The sequence below is a fragment of the Alosa sapidissima genome, chromosome 19, assembly GCF_018492685.1.
Source record: "Alosa sapidissima isolate fAloSap1 chromosome 19, fAloSap1.pri, whole genome shotgun sequence".
Taxonomy (NCBI): Eukaryota; Metazoa; Chordata; class Actinopteri; order Clupeiformes; family Clupeidae; genus Alosa; species Alosa sapidissima.
This window is the reverse complement of record NC_055975.1, coordinates 27459667-27475792: the sequence shown is the minus strand read 5'-3', so window position 1 is coordinate 27475792 and position 16126 is coordinate 27459667. Positions and strand designations below refer to the sequence as shown.

Here is a 16126-nt window from a genome sequence, read left to right as displayed (position 1 = left end):
TCTCTCTCTCTCTCTCTCTCCCTCCTCTTTTCTATCAAAACACCAGTCCTATTCATCAAATCTTGCATTTTCAAAGTTTTCAAATGAAGCCAGATATTCTTTAAACAAATATTCTTTCTAAAAAGAGTTTGAAGTCAGGAAAAAAACCTGGAAATTTTGTTCTTTTGTTTAGCTCTCTCTCGCTCTCGCTCTCTCTCTCTCTCTCGGTGTCCCGGTGTGGTCCTGTGATTACAGTATGTTATCTGTGTGTGTGTGTGTGTGTGTGTGTGTGTGTGTGTGTGTGTGTGTGTGTGTGTGTGTGTAGCCCGGTGTGGTCGTGTGATTGAAGCGTGGCGTTATCTCGAGAGCAGCCGCTGCACATACCTGCTCTTCAAACCGCGTGTGTGCTGTGCAGCGCTGGCAGATCCCTGGTGTGCTTGGCATCTTTGTTTGGTGGGTGCAGCAGGCTTATCTCCGCAGGGACACTCTCCGAGATTCAAAACCCCCCTCCCCACACACACACACACACACACACACACACACACACAGACACACACACACACACACACACACACACACACACACACACACACACACACACACACATTCAGCATCAGTCGACTTGACTCCACTTCTCCCCACTTATTATGCTACATTTGTCCTGCTATCCGTGAAGGAGTGGAGCAGGTCTTTCTGCTGGAATGTATAGAAAAACGCATGCTGATATCGTTCAGTGGACATCAAACAAACATAAAACGAGTTGAATACATTTTTTTAACTCAATTTATTTTGACAGCTAGGGAAAAAAAAACAATTTTAAGGGAGATGTGAAAAATAGGTGGGCCATCTTAACAAATCTCTCACTTTGTCCCACAGCTTTAGCCTACTCAAAGAGAATAAACCAACCCAATGAATGGACTCCTCTTGATTTTAGGGGAAGAAACATTTGTGCCTTAAATAATGCATAATAAGACTGGAAATAAATTGAAAGGATTTAGATGGATTTGCTTATCTGGAGGACACCATGAAGCATTACACTCTTAGGGCTAGAGAAAAAAGCTGAGGGAAGAAGACTAATCTTCCAGGAGTTCAATATTAAGTTCCCGTCGTCACTGTCGACCAGCCAGTTTAAGTGAGGAAGGAGATTAATCCCCTGAGCTGCAATGAATGTTAAAGGCTTATGCTCCACGGAAACATATTCTCTCATTGTTAAATGTGTGGATTAGGCTCTTCTCTGCTGCCTGACAAAAGTAGCAATAGATGGTTATACAATGTCATAATGTTGCCAAGCTCAGAACAGTGCCTTGTTGCTTGGTACCTGATGGGAGTTGCCGTGATATGGACTGAGAAAAACATTCTATAGGCAGAGCTGGTCTCTCCGGCAAAGTGGAGGTAAACCGCGTGAGGAATAATTCTAAACAGCACGAAACAAATGGTTCTTTAGAGGAGAAAAGAAGAGGAACACCCTCTTTTGGGCAAATCTGAAGTCTGAAGTTTTCAGTGAGGGCTGCAGAAACTTAGTTATTCCGGTCAGGTGGTGTCTATGACATTTAAACACTGACTTGCAATTGGGAGGCCGAGCTTTGGTTTGTTTACCATATTAAACAGCCCACCTCCCTGCCATTCACCAGGAAATCGGGGGATAATTTCAAATTTTCTCTGGAATCAGTCAATTACTTTTCTCATTGCTCTTCACATCTGCGATCTTCCCCCTCTTTTCAGACGCCGAGATGAGCCTTTTTGCCACACTAAATATGAATTCAATGAATAATTTCATATTTACCCCGAGCCGTATTCCTCAACACTCCCAAGTGCAGGGCCGCTCTGTCTGCCTTGTCAATGACGCGTGACCAAACACACCCCCCCCCTCCTGATTTGCACCCCCCCCCCTACTTCCTCTCCACAGGAAGTCCATCAGAGGGGGGGAACGAGGAGGGACAAACATTTTATTAGTCCATCACGCTTGGCGAGATTTATGGCTCCTGCCGTTCCCCGTGAGGAGAAGCCTCTCCACTCCGTCCACTGTTATTTATAATTTCATAAACCTGTTCTATGACAGTGCTTATTTTATCCTCATCCTAATCTGTTTCTTAATAAAGCCATGCCGAGTGCGAACGAGTGAAAAACGGCTTGGTGCCGCGACGCTGGAGGAATGAGAGAGTGAGAGGGAGTGGCGTAAATCAGAGCTCTGGCCCACCGCCGCCAACAGATAATCTCTGAATACGTCCGCCTGATTCAGTCCACCCCTCTCAATAGCTGTGATCTATAGTAATGGAAATCCATGCAAACCGTTCAAGGGGGAAGATTGAGTTGACACCGAGAAATTAAAGAGTGTAAGCCGCGCAGATCAAAACAACGGCATAAAAAAGAGTGATGCACAAACTCACACACACGCAACACACACACACACACACACACACACACACACAATGGAATATATTAATTTCAGAACTTCAGGTGAAGGTTGGAAGGGTACTGTGAGTGTGCGAGAGCAGTGGTGGAATTCACTGGCTCGAGGGTCAACGGAATGTTAACTAATCGAGATGCAGTCAGGAGCATACACACCTAAGGCTGTTGAGCCAGTGCAGTGTGGTTTCAGTTTACACAAATCTTTTAAATGTTATCTTCTGTTATTTATAAAATTGTTTAAGGAATACCCATACCTGTCCTCTTTGTTTGTGTCATGTGTCTTTCTCCATTAACCAACCAAGACCACGGAGGACATTGTGTCATCGGCAGAATGTTCCAGCGATGACGAGGACCTGGAGGAGTGCGACTCAGGCCATGCAGGTGGGCTAGGTTAGTTTCACTTTGTTTGCTCCAACCTTGTGCTCTGCCACACACACAAACATCCACACACACACACACACACACACACACACACACACACACACACACACACACACACACACACACACACACACATACACACACAGCTGAGGACCTGGTCCTCAAAGCATCACTCCCCATGGTCTCATGAGTGTAACTTCCTGCAGTCCAAGCTAAATCCCTGCATGTCTGTGGGCTTAACATGTGAGTGTTCATATGGTTAGCAGTCAAGCTCCTTAAGAAGAAGGCGATTAGACAGACTCAGTAGAAATAAGCGGCTCTAATCATGTCATAATCATTAGCCATTTTAACCACATCAGTACTTTAAGCTACACTTGCCCATGGGGTTTGCCGAAGTGGTTAACATGCTCACAGATTTGGACTGATTTTGTACTTAGAACATCTAATTAAATAGCATGGTTTAATACACCAACGTAAAGTACAAAAGAAGTCCCGAGAGGTGGCATGTTCTCTGCATTGATGCTTCAAAATGTATCATATTTTAGATAGGAAGGTTTGTACTGTGTTTAATAATTATGCAAGTATCTTTTGACATGATACATTTTGAGATATACTTCTATGATATTGCTATCTGTACATTTATAATAATATACACAACAGGGTAAATGCAATTGGTCCGAGAACTGCTTTAATTTCATTCGAGTTTTTCTCCCATACTTGGAAGCTTGTACTAAGTTTAACATTTTGATAGAGAACAGATATCATTGAATTTCTGTGTACATTTTTTGTTCATTCTATTATTTTTCTTCAAGATAAATACGTTGCACAAAATATAATTTCCAAAAATTCACAATTTTAATCATATACCAAGCAGAGATAATTCATATTTCCTTTGAAGTATTTGAGAGAACTTGGGTATTGATGTCCTTTAAAGTTCTGTAATTCGTCCTGATGCTGTGTTGTTCTGAATTGGAACCAGCAATTTCTAGGAGGACATCTAATGTCCTCCTATGGGAAGCCTGATGGCTTGGACACCTTCCATTTTAATTGAAGAGTTTCTGGATTTGGGCGCAATCAATAAGAGACCACAGAATGTGTTTTGATTAGAAACAGACTGTGAGACCACTGGGCCGTGGCAAGCACGGGGGCCTCTATGGTGGCGCTACGACGCAACTCTTCCCTGGGTCTGGAGCCCTGAAAAGGGCTTAAATGAATTTCCAGACCGAAAGGTCAATCCCAATTTCTCCCAAAGCAGTGGGTAGTGTGAGAGAGTTTTAAATTGGTTCTCCGTCTCTGGCGCGGTCAGAAACAGAGAGGGCCCCACGATCACCCCAACCACGTTTACACAGAAATTCACACCATTCTAACCCCAAACATCCGTAGATGTGCGAAACTGCATGAGTGTGTGACTGTGTCAGATGTGACATTCTCTCCAGCTGGATAACAGTGAAGCATGCTGTGAGGCTTTTCTTATTTTTTTTTTTTCTGTTTTATTTGTTTTTATGTATGTGTGTGTGTGTGTGTGTGTGTGTGTGTGTGTGTGTGTGTGTGTGTGTGTGTGTGTGTGTGTGTTGGGATTGTGTTACAGTTTTTGATCAGTTCGATTCATTTATATGCATACATGTATCAACACATGAGCTGTTGTCATCGGCCTCCCAGTTCTCCTGACTTGAGCATTCCTTGTTGTCTCTCGCTTCATCATGTGCCGCAGTTCTCCTGACTTGAGCGTTCCTTGTTGTCTCTCGCTTCATCATGTGCCGCATGATTTTTGGTCTTTTTTTTTTTCTCGATCTTATTTTTAAATCTCATTTTCTGGCAAAACATTCGTGCCGCCATGATTTTATCAAGACATTTCCATTCTTTGGATTAACAAAGCAACAACAACAAAAAATATATATATATATAAACGCTGTACCAAGGCAACAAAATCTTTTCCTGCCATCAAAAATTACAAGGGGCCACAAATTGATTGTTGATAGAAATCTTTCTCAAGAAAGTTGTGTTTCAGGAATGATACATCACCCCCTCCCATATTTCCTAACCCCACTTCCCTCTATTCCCCCAACTCTCTAGACCCCCTTCCCACAGAACTAAACCTGTCTGCATATAAAGGTCAATCTTAATGCAGATGGCATAAAAAGAATTTTATTGCCATAGAAGCGTGACTGTTGGTCAGTCTCATCTTTTTCTCAAGCAGTCATCTGTTATGTGTGTTGACGTAGCGTTCAGGCTCATCCATCCTCAGATAGCATCTACTCTGCTGTGCATGAAATTCACTTCAATAGGGCCATTGCTTTTTAGACTCCATAGCCCTGTTTCTCAGATTAATATACCATTCTTTGTGTGCCGGTGTGTATGTGTGTGGGTTTGTGCGCGTGTGTGTGTGTGTGTGTGTGTGAGTGTGTCAAAGTGTGTCTGTGAATGTGTGTATGTGTGTGAGAGAGAGAGAGAGTGAGAGAGAGAGAGAGAAAGAAAGAGTGTGTTCATGTTCTAAGTTTGGCACATCACATTCCCCAAGGTTGCAGTTGCAAAGACGCAAAGACTTCAGCTGCACACACACAAACACGCACCCACATACACACCCAGTCTCTCTCTCTCCGCCTGCACTCTGTCTATTTGGGTGTCTACCTGTCTGTCTGTCTGTCCGTCTGTCTGTCTCTCTGTCCTTGTGCTGCCACGTCGTCCCGTGATTCTGTTCTCTGGTTGTAAAAGTGTTGTACTGTATCTCCCCCCCATGAAGGAATTCCATATGAGGGTAACCAGTGATGCAGTGATGACATGACGTAGACAAACATAAAGCACACCTCCCACCACAAACTCAAACTTCAGACCCAGTGCCTTAATCACATTGAGCCCCTCCTCAACTCAAAAGTGTTCAACCATTACAGTACATGCAACTCATCCGTATGAGCATGACAACATACAGGTGAATGCTGAAACAGTCCTGCTGTCATGCACAGGCTGCTACACTGTTTCTGTGGTTCATTTTCTGGCAGACGTGAAACCCCCCTTTTCCCTGCTGTATTCCTACCGGTTAGATCCTTAAGTGTTTCTCTTTAGGATGAATAGGTAAAGATTGTTCTGAATTAAGTGGTAAAAGTCCCCTGTGGGCTAATTATTGGGCTAATAGGAACATCATTTTACATAATAACTACTGGCTAGAGCTTCATTTAGTTGGAGGTTCAGTGGTCTCAGCAGTGCTTTACACTTCTAAAACGCTGTGTGTGTGTGTGTGTGTGTGTGTGTGTGTGTGTGTGTGTGTGTGTGTGTCTGTGTGTGCACAGTAAAGAGAACATAGCTTAGGTGAAATACACTCTCTAAATATACAACTAAAATGTCCCTAAGCTAGAAATCAGCCAAAATAACACACTTTGCCATAGGAATGCAGCACTAGCCTTAAGGTACCACTAAGCATTGAAATGCAGATATACTGTAGAGTGTGCAGTGAGAGGTCTGGGATGGGCAATCTGTTTTGGTATGGAGACTGCGGATCCATTTAAGAATCCTACAGTCCAATCCCTCTCCTGCAGAAAAAGCAAATGAATCGAAAGTGTTGCACTTCATTGAAATAATAATAATAATAATAATAATAATAATAATAATAATAATAATAATAATAATAATGGCTTTACAAAATTACTCAAAATTACTCAACATCATATGATTTCAAGCAGAGAAAATTGTTCTGTGAGCATTGTTATGAGAGATAAAGTGACATTCTACTGTAGTGTGTAGCACTGACAGGGTTCAGAAACACAGGTTTCATTATTTACACAGAATCAAGCCCCTTTCAGAACAGTAAATCAAACATGTTATAGATCCCAAGCAGTATTGCTGCCGGTACAAACCGATGCCTGCGTTTCACATAACTGTATCCATAGTTTTAGCCAAAAGTGTGAAAGGAACACGGCAACATTTTGGGAAATTAGCTTATTCACGGTCTCCCCCAGAGTTAGATAAGATGATACCCTTCTCGTCTCTGAGCGTGCACTAACTCAGTTTGACGCACCCACCGTTAGCCTTGTTTAGCATAACTCATTCAGGTGGTTGGAACCATGGATGTAGTGGAGGCTAAACGCAAGTAAACACAGTTTATCCATCTCTTATTAGAGTTTATCCACCTCTCAAAAGAGTTTATTCACCAACTGCAACTTTTAACATTCAGAAATTACATTGTATTATCCACATTCACAATATGTACACTCATGAACACTCTAGGAACCATTTAATACCACTGGTATAGTTATAAACATTGGACAATAACCTCCACCATCATCAAACATGTTCTGAATGCCTTTTTGGGCAGCCGTGGCCTACTGGTTAGTGCTTCGGACTTGTGACCGGAGGGTTGCCGGTTTGAACCCCGACCAGTAGAAAGCGGCTGAAGTGCCCTTGAGCAAGGCACCTAACCCCTCACTGCTCCCCGAGCGCCGCTGTTGTTGCAGGCAGCTCACTGTGCCGGGATTAGTGTGTGCTTCACCTCACTGTGTGCTGAGTGTGTTTCACTAATTCACGGATTGGGATAAATGCAGAGACCAAATTTCCCTTAAGGGATCAAAAGAGTATGTATACTTATACTTACTTATACTTTTTAAAAATGGTGCAGTCCACCTCACCGAGATCCCAGAATTCCTAGTTTTACCCACCTCTTATTCTACTACTACATCCCTGGCTGGAACCAGCTAGTCTATAGTTCCCAAAAGTGACAAAATAACTCTATCCATTTTCAGGTGAAGCACTGGTTCTTGGGCGGAGTGATTTGCAGGCAGCACCTGAAAAGCCCTATTGTTGCTGCAAATCCCTAGTAGCAGTGTTTCACCTGAATGTCTAATAGACAGCTCTACTTCATTAACAAACTGAATAGGAAACACCCGTGGGATCAGTTACAAAACATGATAAAGCGGTCTGTAAAATCTTTTCTATACGAAATTCATTGTCAAAGAAATAAATCTTAATCACTTGGTATTTAGTTGCCCCTCTTGTGGAATTCCTCAAAAATGACTGACTGTTGAACCAAAGTCTGTAGGTTTGTCTTTTTCCTTTATGTGCAATCACACAAGCAAGCAAACAAACAAAGCTAAACAAAAACCTCATTAACTTGATGGACCTCGTTGAATATCTCAGATGAAATTTTAAAAGCCGTTGATAACCTACAGCCCTTGGTGATGTGGAGTTACAGAGCTATGACCTTTGACCCCTGTCTCACGTCCTACCCACCCCCAGCCTGCCCCCCCTTTCTCTACTCTCCCTAAATGCAACTTACTTTAAGCATGCATCAACATCTGCAGTTAAAGATTAACCCATTTCTCAGCCAATTGTCTCCTCTTCTCTGACATACATCCAGACTGCACGCGTCTTTTACGTGTTTTAAAAAAAACTAACCAGGACAGATATATTTGTCAACGGGTCACATGACAGAGGCGACAGTTAGCCACTAACTGTCCTTCTCAAGTGTGTCTATTATTCCTAGTGTGTGCATCTGGTTGTAGTGTGTGAAAATTCAAATTGCTTTGTTCTTTCGTCCTTGGGAGTTTTGTTTCATAGTGTACACACCCTCAAACCAATTTTAATTTTTTTGTTTGCTAGTATAATTTTGGAATTGCTGATACTTTGGGTTCAGTTTTTTTCTTAAAAAACAAGAAAAAAATAGTAGCACTGAGAGTAACACTAAATGTGATTTTATAACGATAATAATCTATTTGATAATGTTTTGATTTTTATACTTATTTTTGGATTTGGAACTATTTCAGCGAATATTCTATGTGCTTAAAACGATGCTACTACTTGATCAAATTAAATAGTTTGTATGTTACCGTGTAGTTATTTTTATTTAGTTATTATGCAGATCCCTTCCTCCTCATGAAATCACAAAAAAGCACATATTATTGTCGGTGAAAGGGTTCCAGATCTGCTGATATGTCCTCTTGTTTTAAACTATACTGATGAACAATTGAATTAATGAATGGTTGCCAAAAAACAATTTTTTAACAAAAATAATAATAATAGAACTGCATGGCGAAGAAGTTGCAGTTTAGGGTTTGTCAGATTGTCAGTGTTAGAGTTCTGTTCTTTTGCGTAGATGGGCATGTATATGCTCATTGTGTGTATATCCCATCCCTTCCTTACAGCCAAAAGCTCTAATGCCGCTCGACCGCTTCGTTCTGCCTTTACATGGACATGGCCACTGACTTACTCAATCACCCCCATCATTGTCATCTCCTACGTAGTATGTTCATAGATCCCCCCCCCACCCCCTCTCTGCCCCCCCCTCCCCTCCCTCCTTCTAGTTATGGTAAAATATGTACAGTCATTCATCCATTCAAACCTAAAAATAAATGAATTTAAGCAAAAACTTATCAAATTATTAGAATGTAGATATTTATTGAAAGATATATCAAAATCCGAACTCAAATATGTACAGTTTTGTATTCAAACTGGGTTATTTATTGAAGAAAAACAAAACTGAATTATGGTGAATTTTATTTTCCATGGTCTGTGGTGTGAATGTATGTGTTGTTGCCGCCCTGGTCACTCATGTCTAGAGATATATCTAATGACAAATATACTGGCTAAAATATTTTTTTCTATGAGAAACTTGTCCAAGAACATTCTTACACAACTTTCTTTTGTTAACTTTGTTTCTTCACGCCAAAATCATGCGGGCAATTTGATGATGTAAGTGAACACTCCCCTACCCTGTCTCTTTGAATGTGATGTGTAGAGCTCTTGTTGTGTTGATAAAAATGCTCTTTAAACTTGTGGATGCCTTCTGTGATGTTTATGATAAACAGAGTTATTTTTTGTTTTACATGTGCTGTCTTTTTTTGTGTGATATGCTATATGATATGCTACCGTATCTCGACTTTTGCCATGTTATTAGCATGTTAGTTACCATGTTTCTCTGTGTATGACCATTGATTGAGTTACTTAACTTCACTCATACAGCAATGGCATGCTTTTACCAGAATCTAGTCAAGCATCCCACCAAAAAAAAAAAAACCCGTAAAAGGCCTCAGATATAAATACACTAAACATTCAGCTGTCATAATGTTCCAATCTTCCATTTTGGTTTGGTTTGACAAAAAGCATTCAAAAGGCAAGAGGCCTCCCAAGGAGCCAGGCTTTTAGCAGGGAGGTAGCATACGGAGGGCTGTCAGTACTCTCTCATGTAATGCTCATGTGGATTAAGGATCCTGTAAGGGTCCGGTAATCTCACCAGTTTGAGTTCACCGTTAAAGCACCGTACTGTACGCAGCAGAATACGGTAGAAGGCAGCGCCTCCTTGGAATAAGCACTGGACTTGGACATAGAAGAGAGAGATAAGAGTTTTCTGTTAGGTCTTCAGTTTTAGTCATCAGTCATTCTTTCTTGTTTTCAGATGTGATGTATTCATCAGACTTAGTGTTAGAGATTTGGCTCTTTTGTAAGGCAGCCCACACATCTGAGAGTTTGCTGTAGTACCCACAAAGTGGCGTGTAAGGCCAGTTCTGGCTCATCCTTGCAAGCCTCTTGAAGCCTTTTGATGTTTGTTGTTTGATTCTTTCTTTTGGCTCTTTTGATTTCAAATTTTGATGCATCCTAATTTTGTTAGTCAACACATCCTAATTTCATTCGTGAGTCGTTATTTGACAAAGTAAAGTGTTTTGTGCCATTGCAGAGGTGTGTCTTGTCACCGCGGTGGTGGTGCCACTATCTCCGCCCCTAACTCTGGTTTGTTGTGTCTGCCCTCCTCTAGGAGAATTCAGTATCCCAGTGCTTATTGAGGACCCCCTAGAGTTCTCCCCTTTAGCCACACGCGCACCCTCCATCCCCCTCCCCCCAACCCTCCGCCCCTTCCCCACCATTCCTGAGACCACCAAAGAGTCCCTGTCCATGGCAACTGAGGCGGGGGTACCTTGCTTGTCGGACGGAGGCAGCGATGATTGTGATGATGGCTTGGTGATATCTGGGTTTGGCTCTGGGGAAGCATTCGACTCTAAACTCTCCCCTTCTGATGATGAAGATTTTTACACCACCTTCTCCTTGGTAACAGATAAGACCTTGTCCACGTCGGCTTTTGAAGGTGGCTACAAAGTTCACGCGCCTAAGTGGGACGCCAAGGACTTTAGACCTAACAAAGCCTTCGAATCTGGTAGGACTACCACTACTACAACGGCCGCGTCTCTAAGCCCCAAGCTGAGTCGCGCTGGTGCAGGCGCAGGTGCGCCTGCGCCCCCTCCACCCGAGAAGCGACCCAAGCTGCCCGCGGGCAAAATGAATAACCGAGATCTTAAGCCCCAGCCAGACGTAGTCTTGCTTCCGTTGCCCACGTCCTTTGAGGTAGACAGCACCAAGCTGAGGAGCTCGCTAATAACCACCCCCATGTTCCGCACTGTACCCACAGCAATCCCCACGGAGCCGGGCGTCAGAAGGGTTCCGGGGGCCTCCGAGGTGGTCCGTGAATCTAGCAGCACCACGGGGATGGTCGTCGGGATAGTTGCTGCTGCCGCTTTGTGCATCCTTATTCTCCTGTACGCTATGTACAAGTACAGGAACAGGGACGAGGGATCTTACCAGGTGGACGAGACCAGGAATTACATCACTAACTCAGCACAGTCAAACGGAGCCGTCATGAAGGACAAACAGTCGAGTTCGAAAAGCAGCAACAAGAAACAGAAAAACAAGGACAAGGAGTATTACGTGTGAATGGCAAAGTGTTGCGTGCGAGAAAGATAAAAGAAAGAGAGAGAGAGAGAGAGAGAGAGAGAGAGAGAGCAAAGACATTTTAAAACAATTCTATCCTGTCGGGAGTTGCAATTTTAAGAAAGGAAAGAAGTTTCTGCCAGAGCTGTGCTGAGACGTTGAACTATGACATGGACTGTAATATAAAGCACACTTACTATTGTAAGAATACCAAGATGGTACATAGAAACATTAGTGACCTTATTCTTCTATTTGGTCAGAGACGTTATCAGTGTAGAATATTTCACGGCAACATCATAATCCTAAGTGACTTTTAGAGGTATGTGATCCATGGCGTAAATCTTGTTTTTGTATTCCTGTACAAAAAAGGAGAAAATTATTTCGGCCATTTCAAGCATGTAAGTGACACATAGTGCTGGCAATTTTACAAGTGTGGGATGAAAAAAGAGAGTAATGATAAGGACTCCTGCCAAAAAAAAAAAAAAATCTAATGAAACTTTGTATTGTTTATACATTATATGTGATGTCTGATATGATTTGTTTGCTCTCTGCAAAAATAAGAGAAAAATGTATTCAATAATACCAAGTTAGAAAGGACAGATTAGTGGAACACTGTCACCCAAAAAAGATTCTCTTAATTGTATGATGACTGTAACTTTGGCCATGTTGGTGGGGAGAGCTAGTTGGTGTCTCTCTTTGTCTCAGTAAAGCGACTGATTGTAAATGCATGTCATCTTTAAGCTACAGTAAACTGTGTTCAACTTGGCTTGAACAAATCCACCAGACCAGACAGTGAATCATCAGATGACTCTTTCGCCCTCAAAAGTGACAACAAGAAAAAGAAAAAGAAAAGAAAGAGTCCCTGGAAAATATCTATTTTTCTTTGCTACCAGTGCTGGTCCTTTCTCAGTCGTATGTGTGTTGGTCCATCTTCTCTTGTTCTTTTTTATGAAGCTGTATGGTACAGGACTGGAACAGAACTATAACACTGTTAAGGATGTCTATTCAGAAATAAATCCAATGTGAAAAGTGTGAATTCTATCTGTTGTCACAGTCAACTGCGTCATAAAAAAAAAAAAGGCTGAACAAATTTGTTTACATATTTTATGAAATTATAGCAGTTGTACCTTGTAGGTAGATATTGTATATAACACCTATGTTACGTTTTTTCAGTAGTTCGGCTGAAAGAACAGACCTTTGAGCTTACTGTGTGTGTTTCATGACAACACTCTTGAACTTTTACACAGATGAAGACTTCAGTATGAATAAAAAGGAAAGACATGCCCATAATTTCTGAGAAGAGTTGTGAGGAATGCGAGGTTAGACAGCAAAGCTTTCTTGCAGACATGTCTGACACGCATGAATATGAAATTGACTACAAACTTCAAAGACAAGACACCCTTCCTAACGGTGTGAAGTCACTGTTGTTGTCAGTCATTTTTATTCCAATAAGAATTGACAGAACTGAAAATACATGCAAACTATTTGGGATGCAAAGTGATTTCATACATCATATTCTGCCAACACGCAGTGCTTATTACCTCAACTTAGGACAAAACAACCTCCTGCTTCCTGCATTCATGTGTCGTGTCAATCACTCAAGTCATCTCTTTTTTTTAATCATTTATGAATATACCTTATTACTGTTACATGTATTGACATTGCATTACCGTTTGACTTTTTGCTATCCAATTTTTACTATCTGTTTATTTAATTTTGTTGACTTTACACATCATGTTTGTTTACATATTTGTTTAGGTTTCATTTAAAAACAGTTATTTAAATAAAGCATTCCACAGAAATTGTTTACAAGTTTGTCATGATCTCTTAGTAAGAGTTCTTGTGTATATCATGATTTGTTTGCTGGAGCCTTTTTGTTGGTTTGTTTGTTAGTTTGTCTGTTTGTTTAGTCCACAGGGGCAGCATTCACTCTTACTTTTATATGTTCATCAATGTAAACCTGCAGTTTACATTACAGTTGTGGTAAGATATAGAATCTATAGGTGGCAGGTGTAGAGTGTTTAGAAGCAAGATGCAGATTTTTTCTCATCGAGACAACTTGTGAGAATGTGACAGGTAGAAGTATTTAGAGGTGGATATGGAAGCATTAGCAAACATTACCGATATTGGCCTGCTGACTTTGGTCAAACTCAGACGTGTCTTACCGTACTCAAACCGAGTAAGTCCGATGAACCGGCCAGTAAACACTTAAAGCAGTGGTTCATGGACGTTTGAGTTGTCAGGCCCTGAGATCTGGCTGTCAGATCAAACATACTGTGAATTCACGATGGGATGAGCACACTTACTCTAAAGAAGAGTATAGACTTCATTACACTCTTACCTCGAGAGACCATCTCATCTCCCATGCGAAACCGAGTATGCCAGGGAAGAACTCCAGTAAGGTAGATGCTAGTTTTCCTCAAGGAAACGGACGGACAGAGTGGGAGTTTCGGCCTTACTAAAGTTAGAGGGCAACAAGCCCTTGCCTCCAACTGATGACTGTTATTTTTGTATAATTCAGAATCTAGAGTATTTAGAAAAAAAAAATAGTTATAGCTGTATAGATATAAATGAATCGCCATGCACTATAAAGAGTCATTCTATGCTATTGAGCCCTCTGTGACCATTTCTTTTTATAGGGTTGTGTGCTGATGTTGCTTCCAAATCTCCCATACTTCGTTTTCTTGCATTTCTTCAAGAAACAGTGCTGATAACTGTAACATTCTCTGCGTGGTGAATTCTTGACAATCATGGCATTATCTCTTGAATATCTCTTAACAAATGATCAATATTTTTATTTTCACTGCTGTCATTGTTTTGTATTGTTGGTTCGTTCATTGTAATCAGTTTTCCAGGCTGCTATAGTAACTATGTTAAAATTGCAATTGCAGCTTTACGTGGGTCAGCAAAATATAACCTTGTCAAGTGAATGTCAGATGTTATACAAGGCAAGTATTAAATGCATGTGCAATATGCTTAATGCAGTGCTTTTAAATGGAAACAAATCAAGATGAAATATAATAAATATGTTTATTCTTTCTTCTGATCAGTCAGTTACCAAGTTTTGACTTTGGGGGAAAATATGAACATTGCGCCTGGGTTGTATTGGTTCAATGTCTTATACCTTAACTTTAGAATTGAACTCTTCTGTCATGTGGTTGGATGAGAGGGTAGGAAGAGAGAGGGGTTTTCTTTCTACAGGTGTGACCACTGGACTGGACACAGTAGAGCCTACTGCGATGTACCAATAGTCCTTCAACATATCTATTGCCCGATGGAAGGCATGCCGCTCATGGTATGTAGAGGATCTCATTCTTGAGATCCCGTAATTTTGTCACGAGTAAATAGAGCTTCTCATCTCGTTCCTCTGAAGTGTAGTGCAGTGTGTGAACAGGAGTGAATGTTGCAGGTACATGCGCTAGTGAGAGTGGCATTTAGTATGCTACTGCTGGCTCTGCCCATGTTAGCAGGCAGACACCGTTTCAGCTGAAACCAATTTGTGAGGTGTACGATTTTCAAATGAACATCATATTATATGGGTGGCTGGCTTATTGAACTGCATTGACCAAGGAACGCCTTTTCTCTGAGCAGCAGGAGAGTTAATTAAAATTCAAAAAGGCTAGAATTCAATAACCCCCCAACCAATTCCAGATCAGCTCAACTGATTATTTCACATCTTTTTTTGTCTATTCACTAAAGTCGGTCTATACTAAAAAGAAGAGACAAGAAATGGGGAGTGGAACCAAAGTCAATCTGACTCAACATTGTGTTCTCAGAGATGTAGTTCAGTTGGACATTTTGAACATTTGAAGATTTCTGATTGAGCTCTAGGTTTAATCTTTTACGGCTGCATCCTAGATCATTATCGTCTTCTCTTGCTGATTAGAGAAATAGTTTGGCCATTCTTTAAACTCTGTCATGTTGAGTCTAGGCAAAAGGTCGGCAGTGTCACAGTGTGTGTGTGTGTGTGTGTGTGTGTGTGTGTGTGTGTGTGTGTGTGTGCATCTGCAGATCTAAAATAGACAAAACAGCTCTACTGTATACTAACTGCAAGCAGGGTTACAAATCATTTCAGAAGTTACTATAGAATGAAGAACTGCTATAAACTATAGATAATATAAATCATATTAATGATGCATAAAACGAATGTGTTGGAAACAACTCAAACTGTGTTGTCCCTATCTGGACACAGAGATGTGTTAAAAAACAATGCAAGTTGTGTTGTTTTCAACACATACTGTGTAACGAATAACAAAAGCAATGTGTTGGAAACATAGACTGTATATACACATATACATACCTCACTGTGTGTTCACTGTGTGCTGAGTGTGTTTCACTAATTCACTGATTGGGATAAATGCAGAGACCAAATTTCCCTCACAGGATCAAAAGAGTATATACTTATACTAAAAACAACGCTAGTTGTGTTGTTTTCAACACATTCGTTTCAAGAGTGTAGGTACAGTAGTGTTATAAGAGGAGATCATAACATGAATGAGCTGCTATTTACATACATCACTGAATATCATACACTGATCTCAATCTCAATGGCACCTTCTGTTACAGATTAACTCGCAGCAGGATATATTATTTATGTTTATGGTTCTAGTAGATGTTTTTGTCCAAAGCGACTTACAGTGACATCAATAAGCATTACATTTACATTCAAATTTAC

The 16126-nt window shown here is 41.0% G+C and overlaps 1 protein-coding gene across 4 annotated transcripts in view; it reads left to right on the top strand.

The window, feature by feature from the left end:
• Positions 1 to 14497, top strand: part of LOC121693018 (neurexin-3b-beta-like) — a 39174-nt gene extending 24677 nt beyond the window's left edge. The window contains exons 4-5 of one of the 4 annotated variants that reach the window (XM_042072153.1): positions 2691 to 2769; positions 11153 to 14497. In XM_042072153.1, coding sequence (XP_041928087.1) covers positions 2691 to 2769; positions 11153 to 11454 — 381 coding nt within the window. In that variant the 3' untranslated portion in view covers positions 11455 to 14497. Of the gene's footprint in view, positions 1 to 2690; positions 2779 to 9040; positions 9445 to 10504 lie in introns of those variants that run through there. The other 3 variants (XM_042072148.1, XM_042072152.1, XM_042072151.1) reach the window with 3 other exon arrangements.
• The last annotated feature ends 1629 nt before the right edge of the window (positions 14498 to 16126 follow it).